A 25,003-nucleotide genomic window follows, 5' to 3' on the forward strand; every position below is an offset into this window, starting at 1 on the left:
AAGCAAAGTTTCCTTACTTTAGCAAAGGAAAACTAGTCTCCTCTTATATCGAAATCCTCTGACATTCTTCTTTACAAATCCTCATTTTGTACTTCTAATTAGTGACCGTTGTTTTGTTTTGAGCTCCTCTGCGCTTCCTCTGCGCTTCCACGTGTGTCACTTCTGAGCGGAGCATGCGCAAAGCCGAACTCATACGTCATCCGCCCAGAACTGCTTCCGTGTACAACTGTTGGTGCAAGCTACATTAAAGTGATTATTACGTTTTGAATATGGATATTTTTCTTACAAAAACGCATCGATTCGCTACAGGAGGCCTTTGTTCACCCCCCCGGAGCCGTGTGAGACATTTTGTTTTATGGATGGGTGCTTTTTGTTTAATTTCTTTTGGACTGATGCATGCAACACCCGCTGAGTGACATTAAACAGCTTGAAAGATCAAAGACAATTTTTTTATATAACTCCAACTGGATTCGTCTGAAAGAAGAAAGTCATATACACCGATGACTTGAGGGTGAGTAATTTATGGGCTAATTTTAATTTTTGGGTGAACTAACCCTTTAAGGTGCTTTGTAAGTTTGCAGGTAAATTAGCAGTTTATTTATTGATTTTCTTAGTTTGCTCTGTTTTTCAGTGGATTGTTTCACTACATTTCTCTGAGATTCCTGAGGCAAACTGACAGTGCCAGGAACAGCACAGGAATGTTGAAGCTTTGCTTGATTATCCAAATGTACTGAATTATCTTCGACAGCCTGAAGCCAGTTGGACTTGCATGATACAGCATCTGGGATAAATTTAGATTGGATTAAAGGAACCTGGGCAAGTTCACTTTGCCTTTGACATCTTGTAAGTGAAGGATGAAAACCTTCTGTGGTCTTACTAAATTCTTAAAATAATTGACACGAAGTGAGGACATTGTAACATGTTTTGTGACAGGCTATATACTTGTGTGAATTTCAGAAACTGTTTTGAATAGGCATTTCACTTATCCTTACCCGAGAGAAATGTGGTCTGTTGCTCTTTTTTTTTTTTCTTTTTTTTTTTTTTGACTGTTTTTGAAAGAAGTCTCTCTTGCTTATCAAGGCTGCATTTATTTAATCAAAGATACTGTACAAACAGTGATATTCTGTTTTCTATTTTAATATATTATGAAGTGTAATTTATTCCTGTGATGGCAAAGCTGAAGTTTCAGCAGCCTTTACTACTCCAGTCTTCAGTGTCACATGATACTTCAGAAATCATTCTAATATGCTGATTTGCTGCTCAAGAAACATTACGTATTGGTATCAATGTTCAAAACACTTGTGCTGCTTGTGCTTAATATAACAATGCAACATTTGTAATATAAATATCTTTACTGTCACTTTTGATCGGTTTAATTTAATGGATCTTTCAAAGATGGATTTTTTTTGTATATCTATATGTATATTCTGAAGATGAATGCTAGGCTGTTGTGGGTGGTTACCAGGCTGTTGCTGTGCAATTTAGAGTTTTCAGAGCCATTACTTTTTACCTTATTCGTCCATACATTAGGTGAAAGAGGGCTGCAGTAAGCAGCTTTATTTATTTATACAGAAAAATGTAACAAATTAAAATTCCCCTCATTCCTCTCATTCCTCATTATTTGCCAAAGGTCTTCATCGCATTTATTTTAAATCCCCTGTTTCAATAAACTCTAATAATCCTGTTTTACACTGCATGCATAGTGTAGCATTTCAGAATGTAGCCTTTTCACACGCTGCCTGTGTTTGTTTTTCATTTTATGCATTCTTTCAACACTCGGAGACCCAAAAAGGACAGCCATTTAATGAGCACTGGTAAACCTATTTGTCGACAACCAGATTCATCAGTCGACTGTCATGCCATGACCCGTTCAGAGCAAATTTGGCGTGGACAACCCTTCACCCACATACTGAAAGCCATCAGAGGAAAAGTCTGTTAATGATAGTCTTTTTACGTTAGTAACTTCACTTGAGGAGTGGCAGGAACCTATCAAATTTAGAGCAGCTTTCATTAGTATTTGTTTCAGAAGAGCTTGACTTTTAACTCTACAGTACATGTTTGTTCATGTTCTGAGTAAGAAGTATCAGGAAAGAGTATTTTACCTCACTTTGCATGTTTTGAAGTATTTCAAGACCTTTTGCTCTTATCTTTTCTGAGTGCTTGCTCAATGCAAATGCGCGCATGCGCACGCATCCATTGTTTAGACTGCACCAAACTGCCAAAGGCTGCTGTGAAAATAATGGAGTTTGTGTAAGCTGTCCTTAGATATGGAGACAACAATCATTTGATAGTACAACAGTTATGTCACATTTTATAAGCAGCTTTAGATCTGGAAGTATTTTTCCTTGAAGCCTTGAACTGAGCAACTTCATTCAAAATATTTGAATTTGCAATTTTGGACTAATAAATTGAATCAAAAACAACAGTACAGTATAAAACTATTGACTGCAAGTTATTGATTGTAAACATAAAATATGCTTAAAATACTTGTTCAAACAAGTTTATTGCAATTTATTCAAACATATGCAGATGTATGAGTAGTTTAAGGCTAAGTTCACACTACACGACTTTAAACGTCGGCAGATTGCTGTGCTGTTCAGACTACATGACTTGATTGTCTGTCTTTAAGTCATTGTGGTGTTCACACTACGTGACTCTATGTAATGATCCGCAACCGGGGGTTACACTACACAAGCTGACAACAACTCTGTCACCCAACGACGCTACAAAACACGTTTTGTCACGAAAACACATGCGAGAATTGGAATGGGAATGACGCGAAACAACAGGTGAAACAGGAGTTGTTTATTTTAAAATGGATGTCGGGAAGAAATTAGCGCTGCAAGCTGTTTGCTGAATGAAAATTTTTGCTCCATTTATTGTGTCCAAACTTTTCTTTAAGCCATGTTGCTGCTGTTGATTTTCTTCCGGTGACCTCAATCCATGCCTTGCTCTCTCATTGGCTGTAGCTCATTACGACACCTGACACCACGTGATGTCGAGTCGGCCGACCGGTCCAGATATTTGGCATGCTAGATATTTGTTTGGCGACGCGCCAGCGAGCCTCTTCGATGCATCATTGTGTAGTTCACACAAAGATTGCAGAGCGCCAATCACCCGCTGATTTTCACCCGATCACAGCCCGACCTGTCGGCGAGCTCATTAACTTGCAAATCGGGCTTAAATCGGCCTTAAAATCCTGTAGTGTGAACTAGGCATAAGGTTGTAGGGAGGAGACTCAATTGCAACTTCTCTGATTGGTGGATCTCTCGAAAGCAGTTATGGGTAGTGTAGTTCTTTACAGAGAATAACATTTAAAAAAATCACATTATGTTAGATTATCTGTCTTGATAAGGTTATTCATTATAAACCGATAAATGGCTGAAATTCTATACTATTGTGTCTACTAAAATCACAATACTGAAATCTGAAATCAATCTTTTAAAATGCTACAAGTAAATTTAGGCATCGCAACATTAGAATGTGTAGTACGAAATATTGATATTAATTTTGAGATTGGCTAAAGATTACATTGATAATTTAATGCTTTGAATGATTAACTTTAAAGTGAGCATTATATGATGATGGCAGATGTAGTCTTGATGTAAAAATAGGGGAAATAATCATGCATAATTAAAGAGTTATATCCAATATCAGGCAATATATTCAATATAAACAATACAAATAAATTAAGAAATATAGTATATAGGACTGAGATATTTTGCATCCCCAGTATGTATGAATATCTTGATATTTTAAACATCCAGGGGTTGCCCATTCCCCAAACAAACTCCGTAATGCTCTTTAGGAGCATAGGAGGCCTCTCGATTAATGAAATGTGATTGCAGCAAACTTTTTTGGAAATCCTGTCTTCAGTCTTTTTGTTGCCTGGAGGGGCAGGAATTTAGATGCATTCCTGATGCTAAGTCACAAGGAGCTCATGCTCTTGTTTGTGCTAGGATACAATGTTCATTCAAAAAAGCTTAATCTGTATAGTTCAATACTTCTGTTGTAGCTGGAGTCGACTCAGATTCTTTAGTGTACGATCAAGTTCAGCTGAAACAACAAAAAAGCCCTTAGTCATATTATTGTTCTGTGCAGGCATAGCCCTGTTATAGCTCCCGGTGTGTATTATATGTACTCTCATTGTCAAGATTTGACAATAGCACCATTGTGAAGAGGTGATGTCTCTTGGAAGAACATTTGTACTTTGAGTATCGTGTGTGTGTGTGTGTGTGTGTTGAATGCAGCAGGATAGGCTGTAAAGTAGTTCTAAAGCTCAGTGCTCTGTCAGCGTAGAGCACAGGACACCAGTTGACAGAACTCCCACATTCTTCTCTTCCACATCCTTCCCTCACTTCACCCCACACTCCAAAGACCCCACGCCGAGACAGCAAGGTCATGGAACTTATTTCAAGCTTTTGAAAAATTCTTTGGAAATACCACCAGGTTGATGGAGTTGTAGGGGTGCCATTAGCACATAAAACAGTGAACCATGGAGCCATTACCACTGTATTTAAATAGAACTCCAAGTCGATACTATGATTATGATACATGTTGGAAACTGCCATGATATTGCTTTGACAAATGCACTCGCATAAATACCATAGAGTAGGGCTGGATGATACTTTTTTTTTTTTTTGCAGGAAAATATTTATTGGGAAAAAATTAAACCAAGATATTGATAAACTTGAGTAATTTTCTATATTTAGCCTACATTGATGTTGATGAAAAGTTCTGTGTCTTTGTGTGAATGAGCAACACAATTTCAGCCTGCTGTCTCACTATACAGTGCCGTGAAAAGGTTTTTGCCCCCTTCCTGTTTTTCTTTTGCATATTTGTCACACTTTAAAGATTCAGATCATCAAACAAATTTTTATATTACACATAGATAACCCGAGTAAATACAAAATGCAGTTTTGAAATAATGATTAACCATAGTTCAGAACCATAACCATATTAAGGGAAAAAAGCTGTCCAAACCTGCTACTATAGATCTGGATCAATTTCATGCTGATTCATATGCGCTGATGTCTGAATTTGTTTATCTCTTTTTTTTAATTCTTGTCTAAGAAAGGAGTTATTTAAGTCTCCTATAAATGTGTTGTAAAATGACTGAAATAGAGTAAAATTGTTCTTAATTTGCAAAAATGGCTTTTGAATTTTAATTGAAAAAAAAATTGAATAGAATCGTTAATTGAAATGTAACCCTGGACTGGACCACAAAACCACAATACATTGTATGGGTCAAAATGATCGATTATTCTTTTATGCCAAAAATCATTAGGATATTAAGTAAAGATCATGTTCCATTAAGATATTTTGTAAATATCCTACCGTATATATATCAAAACTTCATTTTTGATTAGTAATATGCATGGCTAAGAACTTCATTTGGACAACTTTAAAAGCGATTTTCTCAATATTTTGATTCTTTTTGCACCCCCAGATTCTAGATTTTCAAATAGTTGTCTAAAAATCTCGGCCAAATATTGTTTTATCCTAACAAACCATGGAGAGCTTATTTATTCAGCTTTCAGATGATTTATAAATCTCATTATGACTGGTTTTGTGGTCCAGGGTCACAAATAGTTATGTATTTATTAAAATGACTTTTGAATGCACAACCAGTGAATCAAATAGTTTTATACCCCAATTTTTTGGACTTGTACCATGGTAATACCATGGTATTCCTTGACAAACCTTGAAGTACCATGTAAATGACATGTGAGTTTGGCAGTCAGTGTTGTAGTACTCGAAACCGTACTCAAGTCCTAGTCCAAGAACCACATTTTCATGGTCATGGACTTGTCATGAACTCTAGCAGTTGGACTTGATATTGACTTAGACTGCATGGATGCGTTTTGAGGTCACGCATATGCATGATACAGAGAAGAAAATATTTGTCTTATTTCACTCTCACCTCTGCTTTTGCCTCACATTCCCATTAAATGACACCCCCACCCTCATCCCGATGCTCCGACAGTGTTTGCTATGCTTATGTGGGTCTGATACCTTTCTAGTGAACATTTCCATTGTTCTAAGTCATTTATTCCCTCAGTATGGTGTGGAATGCCAGAGGGGGGCACCCACTGGCGTGCCTGTTTAACATTAACATTTGAGGTTATTCTAGTGCTTCTTATTTCAGCATGCTTAAAGTTTTCCTTTTTTTTTTTTTTATAAACTCTGAGGGGGGCTCTTAAGTCCGGATGTCACAGAGTCCTGCTGCTGTTAAAATAATAAATGCAGGAAAGACCACATACAACAAAGGAATAACTAAAATAGCCACATTTGTGCATTCTTGACCATGCACGTATACGCAGTAAGATGGTTTATTATAGGGTCGACTGGTGCTTGAATCTAACCACAGCTGGTGATAAAGCAAGCAAGAATAATCACTCAAGGTTTGTTGTCCATTTGAGCTTAAAGTTGACCTTCTAAAAATGTTATGTTACTAATAGCACCGTATTATGATAAAAGTACATTCCTGTGTATGAATATTATCCCTCCAGAGAGGATCGTGTTTGATGAGTAGACATACCTGGAAAGTAAATAATGAACAGCCATGATCAACTTTGGGGTAAAGACTCAAATAGCAGATAACTGGTTTACTGGAAGATAGAGCAGCATTACATATCATGTCAGGAATTTACTTTAGTTTAGACCAAACCCCCTATTTGGCTACATGTTTTGGCTACATATCATTTATGATTAACTCGCTTCTAGCTCGGCTCTGGAGGTAAAGTGTTGATGTGGAAAGCTTATGACTTGCCCCCCTGTGCTGATTTAGAAAGGTGAACGTGCCTTTCTCATTTGGTCATTTAAGGGTAGAACATAACAAATAATGTATTTGGCATTGAACTTTGCAGTTGTTTAGGAAATGCTCTAAGTCTTTGTTCACTCTAGTTTTTCAAATCGGATCTTTAGGACTGATTGTCCACACTGTCATTTTGCACATGATAAAATCAGATCTGTTTCTTTCATACAATATGTGTACACTGCTTACCATAGTTTTGTCTAGGAGAGGTGTGTGATGTTGTTTTAATGATGTGTGAGATGTCATTCACATTGCAAAAACCAAACAAAACACTCCTTGAGAGTCCAAGCATTGACTGCAGAATGCAGTTAGAATGCCAACGAAAATAGTTTCAAAGAAAATACAGAGTAGAGCCATTGCAACACAAAGATGTGTTTCGTTACTGAATGAATTTGCTTTTTTGAACAAATCATTTTTGAATCAGTGAATGATTCAATTACTCATTAATGAAGATGATCACTTGCTTCGTTTCTAAATGAATCAGATGGTTTGAACGAATTGAATTGTAAACTATATGAAAAGCTTCAGGAAGTCCAGAACAGGTCAGCACAAAAACACACAAATTTTGTCAAAGTATTCCAATCCCAAAGAATATTGAGATTTTGTTTTTGGTCAATATCGCACATTCTGCCTAGAGAAAGGAACGAGCCAAAAATTTGATCTTTATCTCTGCTCATGTCTATTGTGACATTGTGCCATGGTACTGAATAACATTTGCATTGTTGCATTGCTGCATTTTTGTGTTTTGCATAATCTTTCATATACTGTGTATTTGCATATTCTTGCATGTACTACTTGAAACAGGATGCTTCATTCATTATTAACTATACAATGGATGTATTATAGTTTTTAGTGAAAACGATAAAGCAAAAATGTGACCATTCACACTGAAACCTAACCAGATTTTAAACCAAAAATCAATTTGGTTTGGACAGGGTGTGTAAAAATCAGATTTCCTTTTTTTTATCCATTTTTTTTGCTGTTCACACTATAAACAACTTAACTGAATTAAGTTGGATATGCCTAACCAGATTTTTGTTCCCTATCTGAACTAAGCGTAATCGCACTACATTGCCTGACAGTGGCTAGGTCATTTACAAAAGATGAATGCTTGTCCAAATATTGTCATTGTTTGTTCAATTTCAATCTCTCAACAAAGGGAGAGCTATTAGTACAGGTCTATTCATATCTAGTTGATGTATGGTTGTGAAACAGAGGGATATGATTGAGAATGATTGAGTGTATTGTGTCTGTGTCACAGGTGGAAGAGGGCAGCAAAGCCGCAACCGCAAGACTGCAGGCTGGAGATGAACTCATCAACGTCAACAGCATTTCTCTCAGCGGCTACAGACAAGAGGCCATCTGCCTAATCAAGGGCTCCCACAAGACTCTCAGCCTGGTGGTGAAAAGGTCATTTATATTCAACCTCACTATCATTTTTGGGCCCGATTTACACCTGAGATTAAGACCTGTCTATGGAATCTGATCAGTCAAGCTACTTTCACCTAATATGCATCACATATATATAGGTTTTGAGGGGCGGTTCCCTGATCATGCATCACTTTCTGCGTCAGCATGTTATTGCACATAGATAAGCAAGCACAGAAAGTCGAAAGACTGTTGCTTCCAAATTTTAATCTCACTGCAGATGGGACATTTTTTATTCAAGCCCCTATACTAACTGAACTTTTTAAAGCCATTTGACAAGGTTTAGAGTCATAGTTTTAGCACAATGACTGATTGGCAGGTGATCAGGGTGGAATAGCATTTACACCACAATTGTGATGTGTTTACATGCATGCTACGACTGAACGAGGTCACAAGGAAAGAAAGCAGCATTCAATGCTGCCCACTTGTGATCAGGTTGTCAGAAACGGATGTTAATGCCAGGTGTAAACAGGATCTTTAACATTTCCTCCTCTCTGGGGTAAGATATACATGGTTGCTTACTGTTGTTGTTTTTGTTTCATACGTTAAAAGATGCATTAAATATTTTGAGCAGGACTATTTGTGTTCCCATCAATATTGCATTGCTCTGTTAAGGTAGAAGCACCTATGAATAAATTTACGTCACAGGTGGGAAGTGAATGAGTTTAGCCGCTGGGGATTGGTGTTGTTTGCATCACTAGTTTATCTGATGCTGAGGGAGCCGTTGAATGCTTGACAGTCCAGTTCTGCCAGATCGCTGTTTTTCTGACAACTGACAAGCACACACTGTGAGATAGAGGAATAGAAAGCTAAAATAAAACTGAAGCAGTTTCAATTTTATTTTTCATTTCAGCTATATACTGAAAGTCTCCTAGAATCTTAAATATGGTTCCCGACTTTTGGTTCCACTTCCCAAATAATAAAAACACTTTTACAATTACAATTCATTTTGTTCTGTTGGTGGATATTCTTACCTATTTGACATAGAATTTATATGTTCTCATGAAAAATTAAATTGATAATAATTCCGTTTCTAAATACGGAACATGGTACAGTCTTTGGAAAGTGAAAGTGACAGGATTCAGTCACGTTTGTAGTAAGTGAACATCAGACATTATTTTAGCTCCAGTAAAATGCCGTTTATTATAATATTTCTAACTGAAACATCAAATAATGCATCTTCTGAACTCTTCTAACCTTCCAGTTTCTACTGAAGTAGTCAAGAGCTAACATTAAAGTGAACGGCCACTATGTGTTCACTAACAACCCTATATGAAGTTTGTATCTGATGCAGTAGATTTGCATGCGGGCTGGAAGTGATGTTCTCAGCCAGTGGACACTGCGGGTACAGAGCGCGTGTCGACTCTGTGATGCAAATGAAGTGATTTGGTCCTGATTCACGTGGTCTGATTGTTATCAGCTTTTCTCACGACTTCTGCTCTTTTCCAACCCCAAACACAAAGGTGAGGTTTTCTCACCTTGAAAGCAGTGTATGCATATGTTTACAGCAACACTTACAACGTGATCTCTTGGTGAGAAATTAAATAAATGGATGTTCAACAGTTTTAGGTTTGATTTGATCTTGTCTATATAGGAAAATGTGCATTATGAAACGCATAGTATTTTTCTGTTAAACATGCATTACATTGGCTCATTGCAGTTGAAGAGGAGCAGGCTGGTCAGTCCACGTCTTTGTGTGCCAAACACTGTCCTCTTTGTCTCCGCTTGGCCTATCTGGGAACACAAAGTGCGTTTGGTCGCATTACAGCATAACTGCTAAACAAACAATGTCATCCAGAGAGAAAAACTGCCTGTGTTTATCTATTGGACAGAGTCATTACTGCGGGTGATAGAAGGTGATTCAAATTCTATGTTAAGGTGACTTAAAAATCTATTGACGATTCACTGTACTTGATTTTTAATGCATGGGATGGAGCAGAGTTATGAATTTAAAGCTTGGTTTGAATCAAACCCACCTCTTGTCAGTCATCAATGGCATTTGGCTTTGGCATGTGCGTTTTTACTGGAGGAATGTTTATTGTAAATGGCAAATGAAATGGGGGTTGTGTAATGTGACTTTATAACCAAGAACTGAGTCACGGTTTCGTATTTCCAACAGTGAAACGAATGTGCTCCGATTAGGCAATCAAGTGGTTGACATTATTGAACAGTAACTACTCACGGCCTATTTAGTTGGATTAATGCATTCCAGTAGAGTAATAACAAAAGAATTCAGGAATGTTTCGTGATATGATGTTTGGATTTTTAAATCAAGAGAACCTAAGCCTTCAAGTGGACAAAAATAGTTTGTTATTTGTAACTGTGCATACATTTTCCTGTATTTTCCTATGCCTATAGCGGCTAAATTCATTGGGAAGTGAGTCAGAATATGCACACAGAGAGCAGATAACAAATCATGCTGGACCTCAGTGGAAGGTGGGGCATGCGTGGGCAGTCTGCAGACTCGTGTGTTTAACAAGAGGTGTGAACCTCTTATGGATAGCCTGATCTTTTAAACTCTTTTAAAGGTTTGGGGTCCAAGAACCAAATAAATATGGCTATTTTGAACTTGAAATCATCAAAAAATATGAAAAAACCATCATAGGTTTCCACAAAAAAATTTAAGTAGATCAGTTTTTGGGTACTAGACAAAATGCATTAAAACATTGATTTTTGGTTCTAGACAAGGCTTAGTGTTTAACAGGTTTTGGCAAATAGAAGAACTCTGTTGATGGATTTTGAATATTAGACAAAATGCATATTTTCTGACAGGATCCAGTGCCTGAGTTTGGATCTAGTATTCCTGATGTAGATACTCGATCTAATATTGTTGGCATCGTTGGCACAATGTCGGCACAATCTAACTAACTATATAATAAGAAATGCTTCTTGAGCACCTAATCAGCATATTAGAATGATTATGGATCATGTGACATCTTTGCCATCATAGGAATAAATTGCACTTTAAACTGTTATTTTAAGTTGTAATAATATTTTACAATATTACTGTTTTTATTGTATTTTTGATCAAATAAACACAGCTTTGGTGAGCATAAAAGACTTCTTTCAAAAAAACGTTTTTTAAAAATCTTGCCGTCCCCCAAACATTTGAATGGTAGTGTATATAAAGTTTATATTTGTGTGATTGGCCCAGTGAAAATGTTGGGAGGGCAAGTACAAATCTGAACTACTGGGATCCACTTATGAAAATGTTTTAAATGAAAATACTATTTTGTGTTGCCAGCATTACAGTTTGAGTGAAACGTTCTCTTTAAATGTAAAGCATCAAAAATATCTATAAAATAAATAAATATTTGAATCCCAGATTCGCAAAGTGGTCTTAGGCTTTTGAACCCCACTGTATAACATACAGTTAACAAATAAAATGCTGTTACATCACTCCACCCTCATGTTGCTTTAAAAACCTGTTGAAGCATGTGTCATTGTCATAATTATTTATAATTGCAAGACAAATTTGTCAGGTATTTTGTCAGCCAGAGGCAGATCACTGGGTTGTGACCAAAATGACCCTGAGCACGGCATACCACGTGCCCCAACCTGAGCAGAGGGCGATGTGTGGCTTTTAACAGTGTACTTTTTGAAAGAGAATGTATGTCTGAATAAGGCCTAAGCAAAATAAGTGTTTGACTATGAAATGAGGAAATAGGAAGTTGTTGCGTATGTAGGTGGTGCCTGTTTTGCATATTCTGACTTCATTTGAAACTATGAGGTCATGGTATGAGCTGGAGAGATTGTTTAGTTTGGCATGACCAAGGCATTGGACAAATAGAGAACACAGCATTTATGCTGGATCAAGGCCATCTGTATGCCTGGATAGTACATCGTTCACTGTCATAAGTTTAAAATCCATATTAAGAAATTTGTTATAATTTAAATTAAATGTGCCCTCGGTAGTTTTTCCTTACTAAAATATTTTATACAAAGAAATTAAAATGTTTAAAAGGGATCACATGATATTAAGACTCATACAGTGTTATTTTAGTATAATTTATGTAGTATTATAATATTTATTAATATTTTAAATGAACTTTTATTTTGATATCTTCAGTTTTCATTTTAGTTTGGTTTAGTATTTTTGTTATTTGCTTTTGTCACTTTTATGAGTTTTTGTTTTTTAATATTAAGCTTTATTTTATTTTTGATTTTTAGTTTTAGTAATTTTAGTATACTTCCACTTAAACTTATTTTATTTTAGTTAGTTCCCAAGGCTACATTTCAAATTTTTCATTTAATATTTTATTTTATTTTAGCTTTATGTAAATGAACAAAAATGATTCCTATCATCAGTTTTCATTTTAGTTAACAGTGCTGTCATATTAGTAGCCTAATAAAAGCTTCTTTTTTTTCCCCCCTTTTTTTTTTTTTGAGATCACGTGAGATCACATGACCAGCCCAGTGCCATTCACTTTTCACTGTTCCCATGTATTAATGTAAACGTTTGCTTGCGTAATGAATCATGGCTAACTGTGAATTTCTACAAAGCTATTGGTAACTGAAAACATTTTTTAATTGGTTTTGCATGATACTGCTTGACACACCAAAGTACTAAGTTCACCTTTAATTAGTCATACTTTTGTGTTAATGTAACCACTTATTTACGCAATAAAATATTGAGTAATACTGATGAACTATATTAACTGGTTTTTACACATTCCGATTGTATATACGATGATTGTTCACTATGGTAATACAAGTGTTATATGTCACACAGTGATTAATTAGATTACCTAACCTAAATGAACATGATTACTAAACTCTTAGGTGAATGAAATACATCCTATGACACACTAAATATTGTCGCTCATGCATGATGCACAAGTGAGTGTTTCTGTGAATGCCAATGTGCCCAGATGCCCCACTGAGTAGGTAATCTAACTGCAGAGATATTGGGATTATGGTCAGTGTGATTAAAATGGGATTTGGAGTCTGTTGCTTGTAGATTAGATAACTGATCCACACTTTTACAAACTGACCTGTCTGGTGCTACAATAGGAGCAATATGATTCTATAGTACTGTTACATAAAAAGAGTGGAAAGTGTAATGCAAAATCTGTCTTCAGTCAACAAACACCCAGTTTCTAGATTATTTGGGCTTTTCAAAGTTTTATTTTGGTTTCAAAAATATTCAGCTTTCTCTATATAAACACACAATCCGTTGTTCTTTCAAGAAACAAAGGTTATTCTATGAGTGTATGTACTGATGTTTTAAACAAAAGCAGCAAACTGGATTTAACCCAGACAGAGATGGATGCGGATGGTTCAGATACACAAGAAGACAAATGCATTAGAGTCTCTAGTTCGAGAAACCAATACCTCACAGGTTCTCAGCTGGCAGCTTCATTGAAAAGTACATGCCAAGCAGCAGTTTCACCTGGGATTAAACCTTTTATGTGGAGTTTCAAAGAAAAAGCCACATCTGGAACTGGTGAATAAGAAGAAGCGATTCAAAGGGGCAAAAGAACATTTTTAACTATAAATTATTAGAAAAGAGAGCGTCAGAGATTGCTAGTCTGTTAGAAGAGCCCTACAAACCAATAATACAGATGTGCTACAAAAAGCATCAGATAAACTTAAAGGGTTAGTTCACCCAAAAAAGTCTGTCATTAATTACTCACCCTCGCGTTTTTCCAAACCCGTAAGACCTTCGTTCATCTTCGGAACACAATTTAAGATATTTTTGATGAAATCTGAGGGCTCTCTGACCCTCCCATAGACAGCAAGGTAACTACCACGTTCAAGGTCCAGAAAAGTACCAAGGTGATCGACAAAGTAGTCTGTGTGACATCAGTGGCAGCAGCAGTGATTTTATAGAGGTGCTCAGTGATCCAATAAAATTACTTTCTTGTTTTCTTAATTTCACACTGTAACTTTTGAATTAGCGCTACCTAAATGCCAAAGTTTTGTTTAATTTGCAATTTCACATGGTGCTAATCCTTGAACCACCCTGTTTTAAAATGATTTGTGGAACGGTCCATTGGCAAGGTGAGTTGACACCCGTGGGTTACACACATTTCATTAGCATTAGAGGAAGAGCTGCTGTTTTCACAAGTATTTTAGGAGAAAAAATAATCAAAGACGGATAACCACAGTCGCAGTAATGGGAGTTGCACATCATGACTGAATCAAACCAGATGCTGTAGTGGGCTCAGACTTTTTGTACAGGTGTTATTGAGGTATGTAAATTTTGAAATGTGAAAATGTTGGCAAACCTTTCCAGTTTTGTAGTGTCTGGATTTCATGACTTGGAAGTACAATATTTTCCTACTTTATTGCACTTCGGTCAAGAGCGAAACAAATATTTCAGAAACCTGATTGTTTTTTTTTCAGTGCTTTTATTTGAAATAAAAAAAGCCTTTTGTGGACATCAGGTCTTATTTTAACAGCAGGTGGCTTGGCTTTACAGGAAGCAGCATCAAACAATCATTCGGACAAGCTCTTACAGTGCTATGGTGATGAGATCCCTCTGAAGCTGTTCCTTTATTTTAGTTGCTATGACACCTGTTACATCAGCAGCCTGTGAAAGTGAAAGGTACATGGGAAAGATGGTGCTGTGGGATTTGTCTGCCTGAAACTGCCTCATTTGGAAGGGGAAACCAGAAATGTTTTTAACACCGTTAGTGTTAATTTTGGTCCTAATCTCAACACAAAGTAGCTACAACTGTCTATTCCAAATGTGTGGCATTGCAAAATTGCTTATTATGATTCACTTAATCATTGTAATTCTTTTTCAAACAATTCTGGGTTAGTTGATCCATTCATCAAATTCATAATGTCATAAGTATTCTTATTTGATAATTATTTCATAATTTATGATGCATAATGAAATCAAAATTGATGGATGCCACTTTTTCAGACCTTTAAATCTGATGATTAAAGTGTAAGAATATCAGGGCTAATCAAAATATAAACTAATTCAAAAATGTATTGGAAAAAAATATTATTTTTGTATTTTTAGTTTATTAAAAAAATACACAGCAAAAAATTTTATGTAAATTCTTTAGTGTTTCTTAATTGCACATGTAGAGTAAGAATCAGGTAGTTCTCGTATGTCTTCTCAATTTGCAACACAGATTTATGAACTAGCTGTGATATTTGTCTTTATGATGATCAGGTCTTTAATGAAGACAAAATGAAGTTTTAATGAAGTTTTTTGTATGCTCAAGAGGAGCACTTTTTTTTATTGTAAAGGCTAGGCCTGTCGCAATAATCAATATATCGACTTATCGCGCAATATATGTACATGACCTCAATAATTTTTGGTGACGCAATATATCACCCATTATATTTACTTAAAAATTATTGTCACCGTGTTTTTTACATTCCACTTGCGCCTGTGTCTTTTGCAGCTTCTCGTACATAACGTGGTGTAGTCATGAAGTGCTAGTTCAAGCAATATATCGCACAACAAAAAGTTGTTATCGTGACAGGCCTAGTAAAGGCATTGGAACATACAAACTCTACATGTAACTATAAAACCTAGTTAAATTAGGTAGTAATTACAAAAGCGTAATTAATAACAGATCAAAAGTATGAGTAAAAGGAAGAAACGTTAAACTAAGAGACAAAAAAAGAAGAAAGAGAGTTTGTGATGTCCTTTGTGTGTTTTCTGAAAGAAACCAGGCAAAGTATTCTTCCAAAATGAGGTCGAACTTTGTATTTTCTTCTATGAATGTAATGCAAGCTGTTTATTTAATCTCAGTTATTTATCAGATCACTGCAGGCTAATTACCCTGTTCTCAGTCTAGGTCTGTGATCAGATGTTGATCTAGGTCATATTAAGTCTTTTGGAACGTAAAACTTTGCACAGAAGGGTTCAGTCTCCTGTGCTTACCGTTTCAAGAAATTTTGGCATGGAGCAATGATTTTAGAGTCCTTTGGTCACCTTCTAAGTCTGATTACTGTGCACTTTTCTTGCTTCTTACACTGTTAGCTGAGGTTAGACCAAGGGCATCCTTAATCACATCAACATGCAGGAAACCTGGAGTAAGCAAACCATCAATTTTTTTTTTTGTTCAGGCCTAATAGTAACGCATAATATGTGTAAGTTTACAAAATGATTTATGCTGATACATCTTAGTACTGTACACCCAAACAAAAGAGACGCAGATGTGAACCCAGCAGAGGACTAGACGGCTATTGGTTCTTTGGCTGGTATGATATGCAGCTCAGGAATGTGCCTGTCATTACAGGCTCCTCACGGTTGGCCTCTCCTGGCCCTGTATTAGCCGTCTGATTGAGATGCGTTCTGAAGAAGGCCTTTGTGCATACACTCCACGGCAGGTTAAATAACTGACTCCAATGTGGCCAAAACTCTAGCGGTGTCCCCTTGTGTCCAATATTACATTGAACAAAGTGTGGTTTCCATTAGATGGATCAAAGCCAGATGGATCAGATAAGATCTTGTTGGACATCTCTCCTTAAACACTTATTCTTGTATCCTTGAAAAACATCAGCTTTGAATGGCTCTTCTCTCTAAAATAAGAGCTTTACAAATCTTTACAAGTTTACAAATCTTTTTGCCTGCTTTACCTTTTTGAGGCAGTGAGAAAAATACAATGTTTATGGGAGTGTTAATGCCTAGGACTGGCCTCATGTCTGGAATACGCAGATGAGAAGTCGTCTCACAATAGATCATTGTGAAAGATTTCGTAAAAGCCCGCCCATCAGGCATAGGCCAAAGCAATTCTTCTGTAATCTTCTTGCCTGTCACCAGACCACTTGTTTTGATGCCAAGAAAAGTTTTAATCAAGCTCGAAACTTTGTAGGTCAAGCTCCGATCACAGTCAAGCTTCACTCTTTAGAGATCTGTTTTACAAAGCTAACAGGTTGATTTATTTGAGATCCCTAGCCTTGTTTTGACCAGATGGCTTTTGTCAGACCTGGAGTGATCTACTGGTCACATGATCGGTTTCGGGGGTTGGGAGGGTTAGGGTTTGAGGTCAGTGGTCATGGTGATGTCTAGTGCCGTCAGTGAGTGGGGTGCCTCAATAGTAAAACTCTAGTGTTGTGTAGTGCAGAGCCACTACTGAATATGCATTGTTGGATTGATCAGTTTATGGCAATAAATCCACTTATAGTTTGAAATAAATCCACTTTTCTTTTAAAATGTAGTTCAATTATTATCTCTTTCTTTGGTTTCACCCACTTGACAAACCAGTGCACTTAAAGGGATAGTTCACCCAAAAATGAAAATTTGATGTTTATCTGCTTACCCCCAGGGCATCCAAGATGTAGGTGACTTTGTTTCTTCAGTAGAACACAAATTATGATTTTTAAGTCCAGCCGTTGCAGTCTATCAGTCGTATAATGCATGGCAATGGTAACAAAATCTATGAGAGTAAAAAAAACATGCACAGACAAATCCAAATTAAACCCTGCGGCTCGTGACGACACATTGATGTCCTAAGACACGAAACGATTGGTTTGTGCCAGAAACCGAACAGTATTTATATCATATTTTACCTCTAATACACTACTATGTCCAACTTCCTTGAGCGCGCGCATGGCATTCGATGCGTGAGGTGTGTACGCGCTCTGGCGTAGTTTACGTTAATGGGTGTGTTGATATCCAGCCGAAGAGCAATCAACCATAACTTCAGGCGAGCAGGCTCACAAGTTGGGAATACGATAAACTACGCCAGAATGCTTGCAAAACTCACGCACCGGATGCCGTGCGCGTGCCCAAATACAGTTGGACATAGTGGTGTATTAGAGGTAAAAAATGATATAAATACTGTTCGGTTTCTGGCACAAACCGATCGTTTCGTGTCTTAGGACAGTGAATCTCAACCTTTTGGCAAATTTTAATTTTTGGGTGAACTATCCCTTTAAGACTCGGCAAAAATCAACCTGTTGCCATAGTAATAGAAGAAACAGAGGACCGCTACACAAGAGGGGGAGAACATTTGGCCCTTTTCGACTGTTCATTAGCATACCATCCCTGAGCCAATAGGGAGACAGAAGCTGCTAGATTGCTTCAAGGAGACTGGCTATGACAACAGCCCCCTTCTCATTCCCTCCCCCCTTCCTTCCCGGGGTAAAATCACCATAATCCCTGTAGAGATCTGCCATGACTGCAAGAGTCACACAGGCACTGGAAGTAGATATTAAGAGTGTATGTGCTAAGGCTCGTATGATCAGATCTCTACATGGGGTTTGTCAAGGCTACCTTTTTCTGTAGTATTTCATATGGAAGAAGTGGATGGTTGAAAAGACTCACACTGCGGTCCGGGACCGGCCGTCTATGGAGGGCCCTTTGTCCTGGCCTGTCTTTGATGTGAATGTGGAATGCGCTGCCTGGGGAGTCCACTGGAGCAAACCCGGCTCTCAGTACCATTTCATCCATCAAAGCGTCTCAGGTCTGCTGATTTAGGGACCTGTTTGGCAAACTTACTTGCTTGAGGGATTGTTTGGTGAGTTTAGAAGTTTACGTTTAGCTGTCTGTTTTTACGTCTGCCGTCTTTGTCTCACACCTGTTGTTGTTCCTTTGCTTTTATCTTGGCATCTGTTTAGTCTCGTTTTATTTTACTGTTTGTGAAATCTAAGCTTTGGTGCAGCTTGTCCCTCAGACGACTTTGTAAACGAGTAAATGGTGTTAAAACTTGATCTCATGAAACCTGTTGCATTTATCTTGGCAAACCAAAAGCAACCTTTGATGGGTTTCAAACACTGCATCAGATCCTAACCATATATTAGTAAAACACTAGCATTTTTCCCTTTCAAAAGCTTGCTGATCTTTCACGTAGGTGTCTTTTGAACACTTTTTTTCTTGTTGGTTCGTCCTGTGAATAAGATTTGGATGTTAACTCTTTACCCAAGCTGAATGATTTGCATCAGGCTTTGGATTGGTTGTTGTCTTTTCAGAAGTGATTTGTTTGTTTTTGAACATGCCTTGTTCTGAAAACATCGGTGGGGGACTTTCCCCTCCGAACCCCCCTCCTTGGCCTCCATTCCGCCTGGGCGCCACTGATTCGGACCACTGGCATATCTGCGCTAGACCAGCTGTAGCCCTGACAATACGTCTAATAAAGAGAATGTCATTAGCATCTGAATAGCTAGCCCCATGTGTGGCGAGCACATACACACTTGAAACATGAGCAGCATTGAGCAAAAGCAAAGGGTGTCTTTTGGGCCACTCTGTCTATAATTTGCCGTTTAATCTGTTCCGCCATCTTTTAAACCTGTGACAGGGATGAACATGGACATCTTGTTTTAGACAACATCAGCTTAGGTAGCCAAAGCTGGTTTAAGCAAATGTTTTGGGGTCAAGGATATTTGGGTTAGCATAGTAGTTTTTATTTTCCTTGTATTTCGAAGAGTGTCTCTTACTGTTTCCTGGCTAGAGGGTGACTGGCACTTGACCTCATGGTCTAATGGAGCAGCACTGCATGTCTTTGATTGACTGTTGTTCTAACCCCTCCGGTCTCATGGAGAGTTGCACAAGCTTGGGTTTTAGACTGTTGGAAATTCAAGGAGATGGATTTCTGTTTTTACAATCCTATCACTAAACCAAACGACTGAATTTCAGAAACGACAGGAATGTTTTGTCTCTCAAAACTTAAAGGTCACAGGTCAGGTGTGGGTGGACTCTTTAGTTTGGGGAGATGTTGGGCAACATGCTGAGGAATGTTTCATGCTAAACATATTGATGTAAAAGAAGAGGCATGCAGCCATCAAACATTGCATGTACAGATCCTGGAAAGAGGTTGTAATATTTAACAAATTACTTGTCATCTTTTTCTCAGTTTTACTTTATTTTATATTATGGCATACATTGTCACATGGAACGGTAGTGTTAAACCTTAACCACTAGATGTCTCCCAATGTCCACTATTCACACTATGTGATTGTTTGTAAGTTGCAGATCTCTGGTCAGTAGTATCTTACAGTATTTGCACGATAAGAGGAAGACTAAAGGGAGACTATTAAGTTTTTTTATTTTATTTTAATTTTTTTTAATTTTGTCCTTTTTAAACCCTCAGTGCTGATGCTGGCCTTTTCCTGAATGGCCTTATGGCTAAAGTTTTTGCATGCATGTGCTTCTCAACTCTGTCTGCAACAATTGGGCATGGGCATTAAAAACACAGGTTTCATTTATGTGGACTGTCTGTGTTTTTACAGTGTATTTTTCATACAGTATAACGTCTTAAGTATAACATTTTGTGGTCGTTTTGTCTGAATTGGTTATGTTTTTTATGCAAGGCTATATTTGTGTTTGTGTTCTTGCGTATAATGCTTGACTAATTACAGCCAGTGTTGTGGCCCATGCTAGTATGTCTGTATTTTCTTTTTTAAAGATGGCTTTTCATGTCTCCATTTGGAATTCAGCACTAGAGTCCCTGTCAAATTTTACTGAACTCAAGAGATTCCGACTATAAGTGTCCCTCCCCCTTTTAACCCCCTTCAGGAAGATGAAAATGGTGGATATTGTAGCACAGAAAATGCCATCAGAGAGTGACGTGCATATGGCCCGGAGCTTTCTCACGAAGATTTTACGAAGTTCCATGAGGTATGGTATCAATGTATCCACAAGAAACCCCACTTCCTTTCCTGTACCACCCAGTCTAGTCATAATGATCTACAATCATATTCCCTCCATGGCCTTGTGATATCATCCATCAGAATTTCAAATTTCCATGCAATAGTTTTCCACCTTGCATATGCTCCACATTCCTTATTCAGGGTTCCCACGATCATGAATAACCTGGAAATATTAGGGAATTTATAATTGTTTTAAAATTTCCAGGCCTTATTTTTCAAATCCAAAATGAATGGCAAAAATAATAGAAATTTCTCTAAAATATAATTTTTTTTATAAATTACTCTTTATGAGTGCAATCTCAAAATTCTTTTTAAAAATTCTTATCCAGTTTGAAAATTTATTGGAAGCTGTGGGAACCCTGTTCATTAGTTCTTGCAGTATTGTTTTAAGTATGGATTTCATGAGCATCGGTTCCAAATTTTGTTGTTTTTGGTAGTCTTAAGATTTTGCAAAAATTTGGAAATGTCTATAGAAATGTCTATAGAAAAAATGTCTATAGATAAAATCTATGCACGGACTGAATTGTTGATAATCTCATAAGGACAATGTATTCGACTTCTTATAAGAGGCTCTGTTAAGTTGTTGTGGCAGTTTCTGTAACAATTATATATTTATGTCTATTTCACTTCATGCATCCCAGAAAGAACCGATTTAAAGGGTATGTTGCTTGTGGTATGAGTGTTGAGAGAGTGGGCTTGTGGTTACGGATATTTAATGGTGTTTGTAGGTGTTTGTCAGGTTTTGTGGTTGACAGTTAAAAAACTTTGTGTTGATGGTGAATGACTGCAACATCAGCATGCTCACAGGCTACTTCTCTGTTTCTTGGCATGATCATTACACTACTTCCATAATCATCTATCATGTTTTGACACTTTACTGTCCTTTAGAATAGTTGTAGTGCTGCTTGGTGATCTGTGTTTGCCATTCGTTTTGCAGCTGTTCACAAAGCAACATTTTATTGCCTTGTTTTCTAATCTTTCCTCCTCTGCTCTACATCTTTCTCCATCCTTCTCTCTTTCCCGTTTGCTGCCCACAGGAGAAATGAACCCATGAGTAGACCTCACTCCTGGCATGCGACCAAGTTCAACGAGAGCCACTCAGAGGCCAAAAACCAGTCCACACCCTCACCAGTCTGGCAAACAAGATATGATGCAAGGTAATTGGAGAGACAGAAAATAATTAGTTTCTGTTTATATTGCTTCTCTCAGTAAAGATTTCAGAATGAAGACCTCTATTTTTCTTTTACGAATATACATTGAATGGCAGAAACTTTTGATATGGCTTACTGCAGTTGCATTTTCAAGTATATACAGCCTAAACACTTTTTACTTGTGTTTGTTTTTCATAGTTCATTCTCTTCTGAACTCTCAACTGGCTGGGAGCAAACAAATCTACAGAGAGTATCCGACCAGTTCAGCTCTATGGGGAGTATGGACAGCCTAGAGCATAGCGCGCATCCCTCACCCCGTGGTCGTCTTTCCCCAAGCAAGTCGAACAATAACAGCATTGAACATTTGGGCGGTGGTAAACGAGACTCTGCTTACAGCTCCTTTTCTACAAGCTCAGGAACCCCAGATTACACACTGTCCAAAAGTAACGCTGCATCCACTGAGAACATGCTGTACAAAATTAATCAGTGGGACTCAAGTGGCAGGCACAGCAATGGCAGACATAGCCAAAGCCTAAGCGAAGCGGTACGACAAGAGGAGAGGCTTGGATACTTGCAGCATCTCTCAAGTTCAGGTAGCCATGAGATCCCAAAAGCCGAAGAACAACCAGGCACTCGACAATCAAGCTCTGGAAGAGTTAGTATTGGACCTGTCTGGCATGTTCCAGATATGAAGAAAAACATGGTATCCTCCACCCCACCTCCTACTCCACCGACACGCAGTGATAGTTTTGCAGCTACCAAGGTTCATGAGAAGGGTCTGATCACAGGCACCTCTGAAGGCCTTGGTGTTCACGCCCAGTTAAAGCCTCAGGTAAAAGCATTGCAAAAGACAGGAGAAACCCATGAAAGCACACAAAGGTCTCACCAAGTCAACGAGACTGGTCTTGAGGGTCGACGCGATTATAACCTGCCATCCAAAAATGATTCCTCAAATCCCTACATTTCATCCGATGCCCATCATCAGTATCCACCCCGTATGTCATCAGACAAGACATACTCCCTATCAACGACAGACGTCAGAGATAGACATCAGTCCTATGCCCATGTTCCATACCATCCATGGCAATACAGCGACGAGGGCACTTTTCACGCTCAAACTAGGACAATACCAGCACTGAAACCTCCATTCAGTGGCTACTTCAGCAGTATGCAGGAGCTGCCCACAAACAGCCACATGCAACTCAATAGCCAGAATCAAACTAGGCCAGCTGCATCAATGTCCGGTAATGTTGGAGTTACCTCTCATCATATCACTCAGGGAATGACCCAGGCATCTTTAGTGAGAGTTGATGACTCTAAAGCTTCAGTCTCAGAAATGTCACACAGTGGACGGGACAGGATGACCATAGGTTCTCAAGGAGGAGCAAAAGACCGCTATTTCCCACCTCAGTCACAGCACCATGATACAGAGCATAAAGACAACAATGCCCCCTTCAAACAAAGTGACAACCACCATCGCATTTTCTCTGCACCAAGTAATCCCTTGTATGTACCTGAGTTAACAAAACCTTCTGAATTGAGGGGGAGCCAAAAGCAACACCAAGTGTCTAGCTCTGATGAGCATTCTGGTAGTTATCCCTCAAGTAAGCAACCCGAGCACAGGAGAAGTGCTGGTCATCTCCATCTTAAAGAATACTCACAACAACCCTTTCCAACTAAAAGCGAGTCAAAGATATGTCCCCAGAAAACACCAATGCTGTATTCTCTGGCCCAAGAGCACAATGACGTGGAGGACTGTCAAGATGAGATCAACAGTGGAAGTGCACAACAGGAAGCCCTTGACAGTCAGAGTGGCAAACAGGCACGACGAAGTGACCGATTTGCCACCACCTTGCGCAATGAGATCCAGATGAGGAGGGCCCAGCTTCAAAAGAGTCGAAGCGCAGCCACTTTAGAAAGTCCGGTTGAAGCTGTAGAAGAGCCTGCAGTCTGGAAGACCACTGGGACTTCTTCTTCCTCCTCAGATGGCTGCTTTTCCAGCTCTTATAAAGACCATCTGAAAGAGGCCCAAGCCAGAGTCCTCCAGGCTACATCCTTTAGGAGGAAAGACCTAGAGCCAGTCTTGTTTGAGCATCCAGGTTCTGAGGGTCCCACTCGGAAAGACACACCTCCGCTTCCAGGTGTCTCTGAGGTCCCACCTACCAAACCCACCTCAGGGAGTAATCAGGTGCTTCGCATTGGTAGCCGCAAGCGGTTTTCTGCAGAGAAGAAAGTTCGGTCTTTTTCTGAGCCAGATAAAATTCATGAAGTAGGAGCTAATGAGCGCTCCAGTGTGCCTGATAATGCTGCACCCTTCGAAAATCGGCACAGATTATTTGAGGTAGTGGGGAAACCAGCTTTCCCTAAGCCTATGCCAAAGCAAAACCTGCAGGTATCTGAAGACACCAGACTATCCAAGTCTGGAGGCATGCACTATTCTGCAAAGAGTGACACAGCAGGGCGGAGTAACAGTGAAAGCTCAACCCCCACTGAACACCACCTTAATGAAGGTCAGGATGGCCCTCATTCAGTGAACCGACAAGCCATGCTAGAACAACAGCGACTTGGCAGCTTTGCGGAGTATGAGGCCAAATGGAACAACCAAAGGAAAACGGCCGAACCAAGGGTATCTGGACGATACCACTCCGCTGATAACATCCTTGATTCAGGAAATGAGAGACGGAGTAAGCCCACCTGTGTGCATGAAAGATCTAGATCCTCCCCTTCTGCTGACTTCTATGGACGGGTTGGTTATTTCATATTTAATGAAGTCTCTCAGTTATCAGTGATTTAATTCTGGTGTTATATCTGTTCAAATTTTGTAAACTGTTTACTAAACACGAGTCAGAGTTTGTTTTTATTTAGAAAGCATCATAAATCAAAAGTGACTTGAGTCTCACATATAGCCCCAGTGAATAGCAATATAAAAGACGGAACTTAGTCAAACATTAAACTAAAAGTCACACCCTCAGACCAGGAAAGTTGCAAGTAAGATCACACAATCATGTCAACCAACTAAGACCATAATTACAAAAGACAATAGTCT

The 25,003-nt window shown here is 38.4% G+C and overlaps 1 protein-coding gene across 4 annotated transcripts in view; it reads left to right on the plus strand.

The window, feature by feature from the left end:
- The window catches only part of LOC107659040 (protein Shroom2-like), a 48,489-nt gene that overhangs the window by 13,267 nt on the left and 10,219 nt on the right, over window positions 1-25,003 (plus strand). Inside the window, exons 4-8 of one of the 4 annotated variants that reach the window (XM_016447837.1) lie at window positions 8,079-8,227; window positions 20,673-20,774; window positions 21,448-21,465; window positions 21,844-21,963; window positions 22,156-24,703. In XM_016447837.1, coding sequence (XP_016303323.1) covers window positions 8,079-8,227; window positions 20,673-20,774; window positions 21,448-21,465; window positions 21,844-21,963; window positions 22,156-24,703 — 2,937 coding nt within the window. Of the gene's footprint in view, window positions 1-8,078; window positions 8,228-14,305; window positions 14,440-18,131; window positions 18,679-20,672; window positions 20,775-21,447; window positions 21,466-21,843; window positions 21,964-22,155; window positions 24,704-25,003 lie in introns of those variants that run through there. The other 3 variants (XM_016447835.1, XM_016447836.1, XM_016447838.1) reach the window with 3 other exon arrangements.

Source organism: Sinocyclocheilus anshuiensis, unplaced genomic scaffold (assembly GCF_001515605.1).
Source record: "Sinocyclocheilus anshuiensis isolate Anshui unplaced genomic scaffold, SAMN03320099.WGS_v1.1 scaffold311, whole genome shotgun sequence".
Lineage (NCBI taxonomy): Eukaryota > Metazoa > Chordata > Actinopteri > Cypriniformes > Cyprinidae > Sinocyclocheilus > Sinocyclocheilus anshuiensis.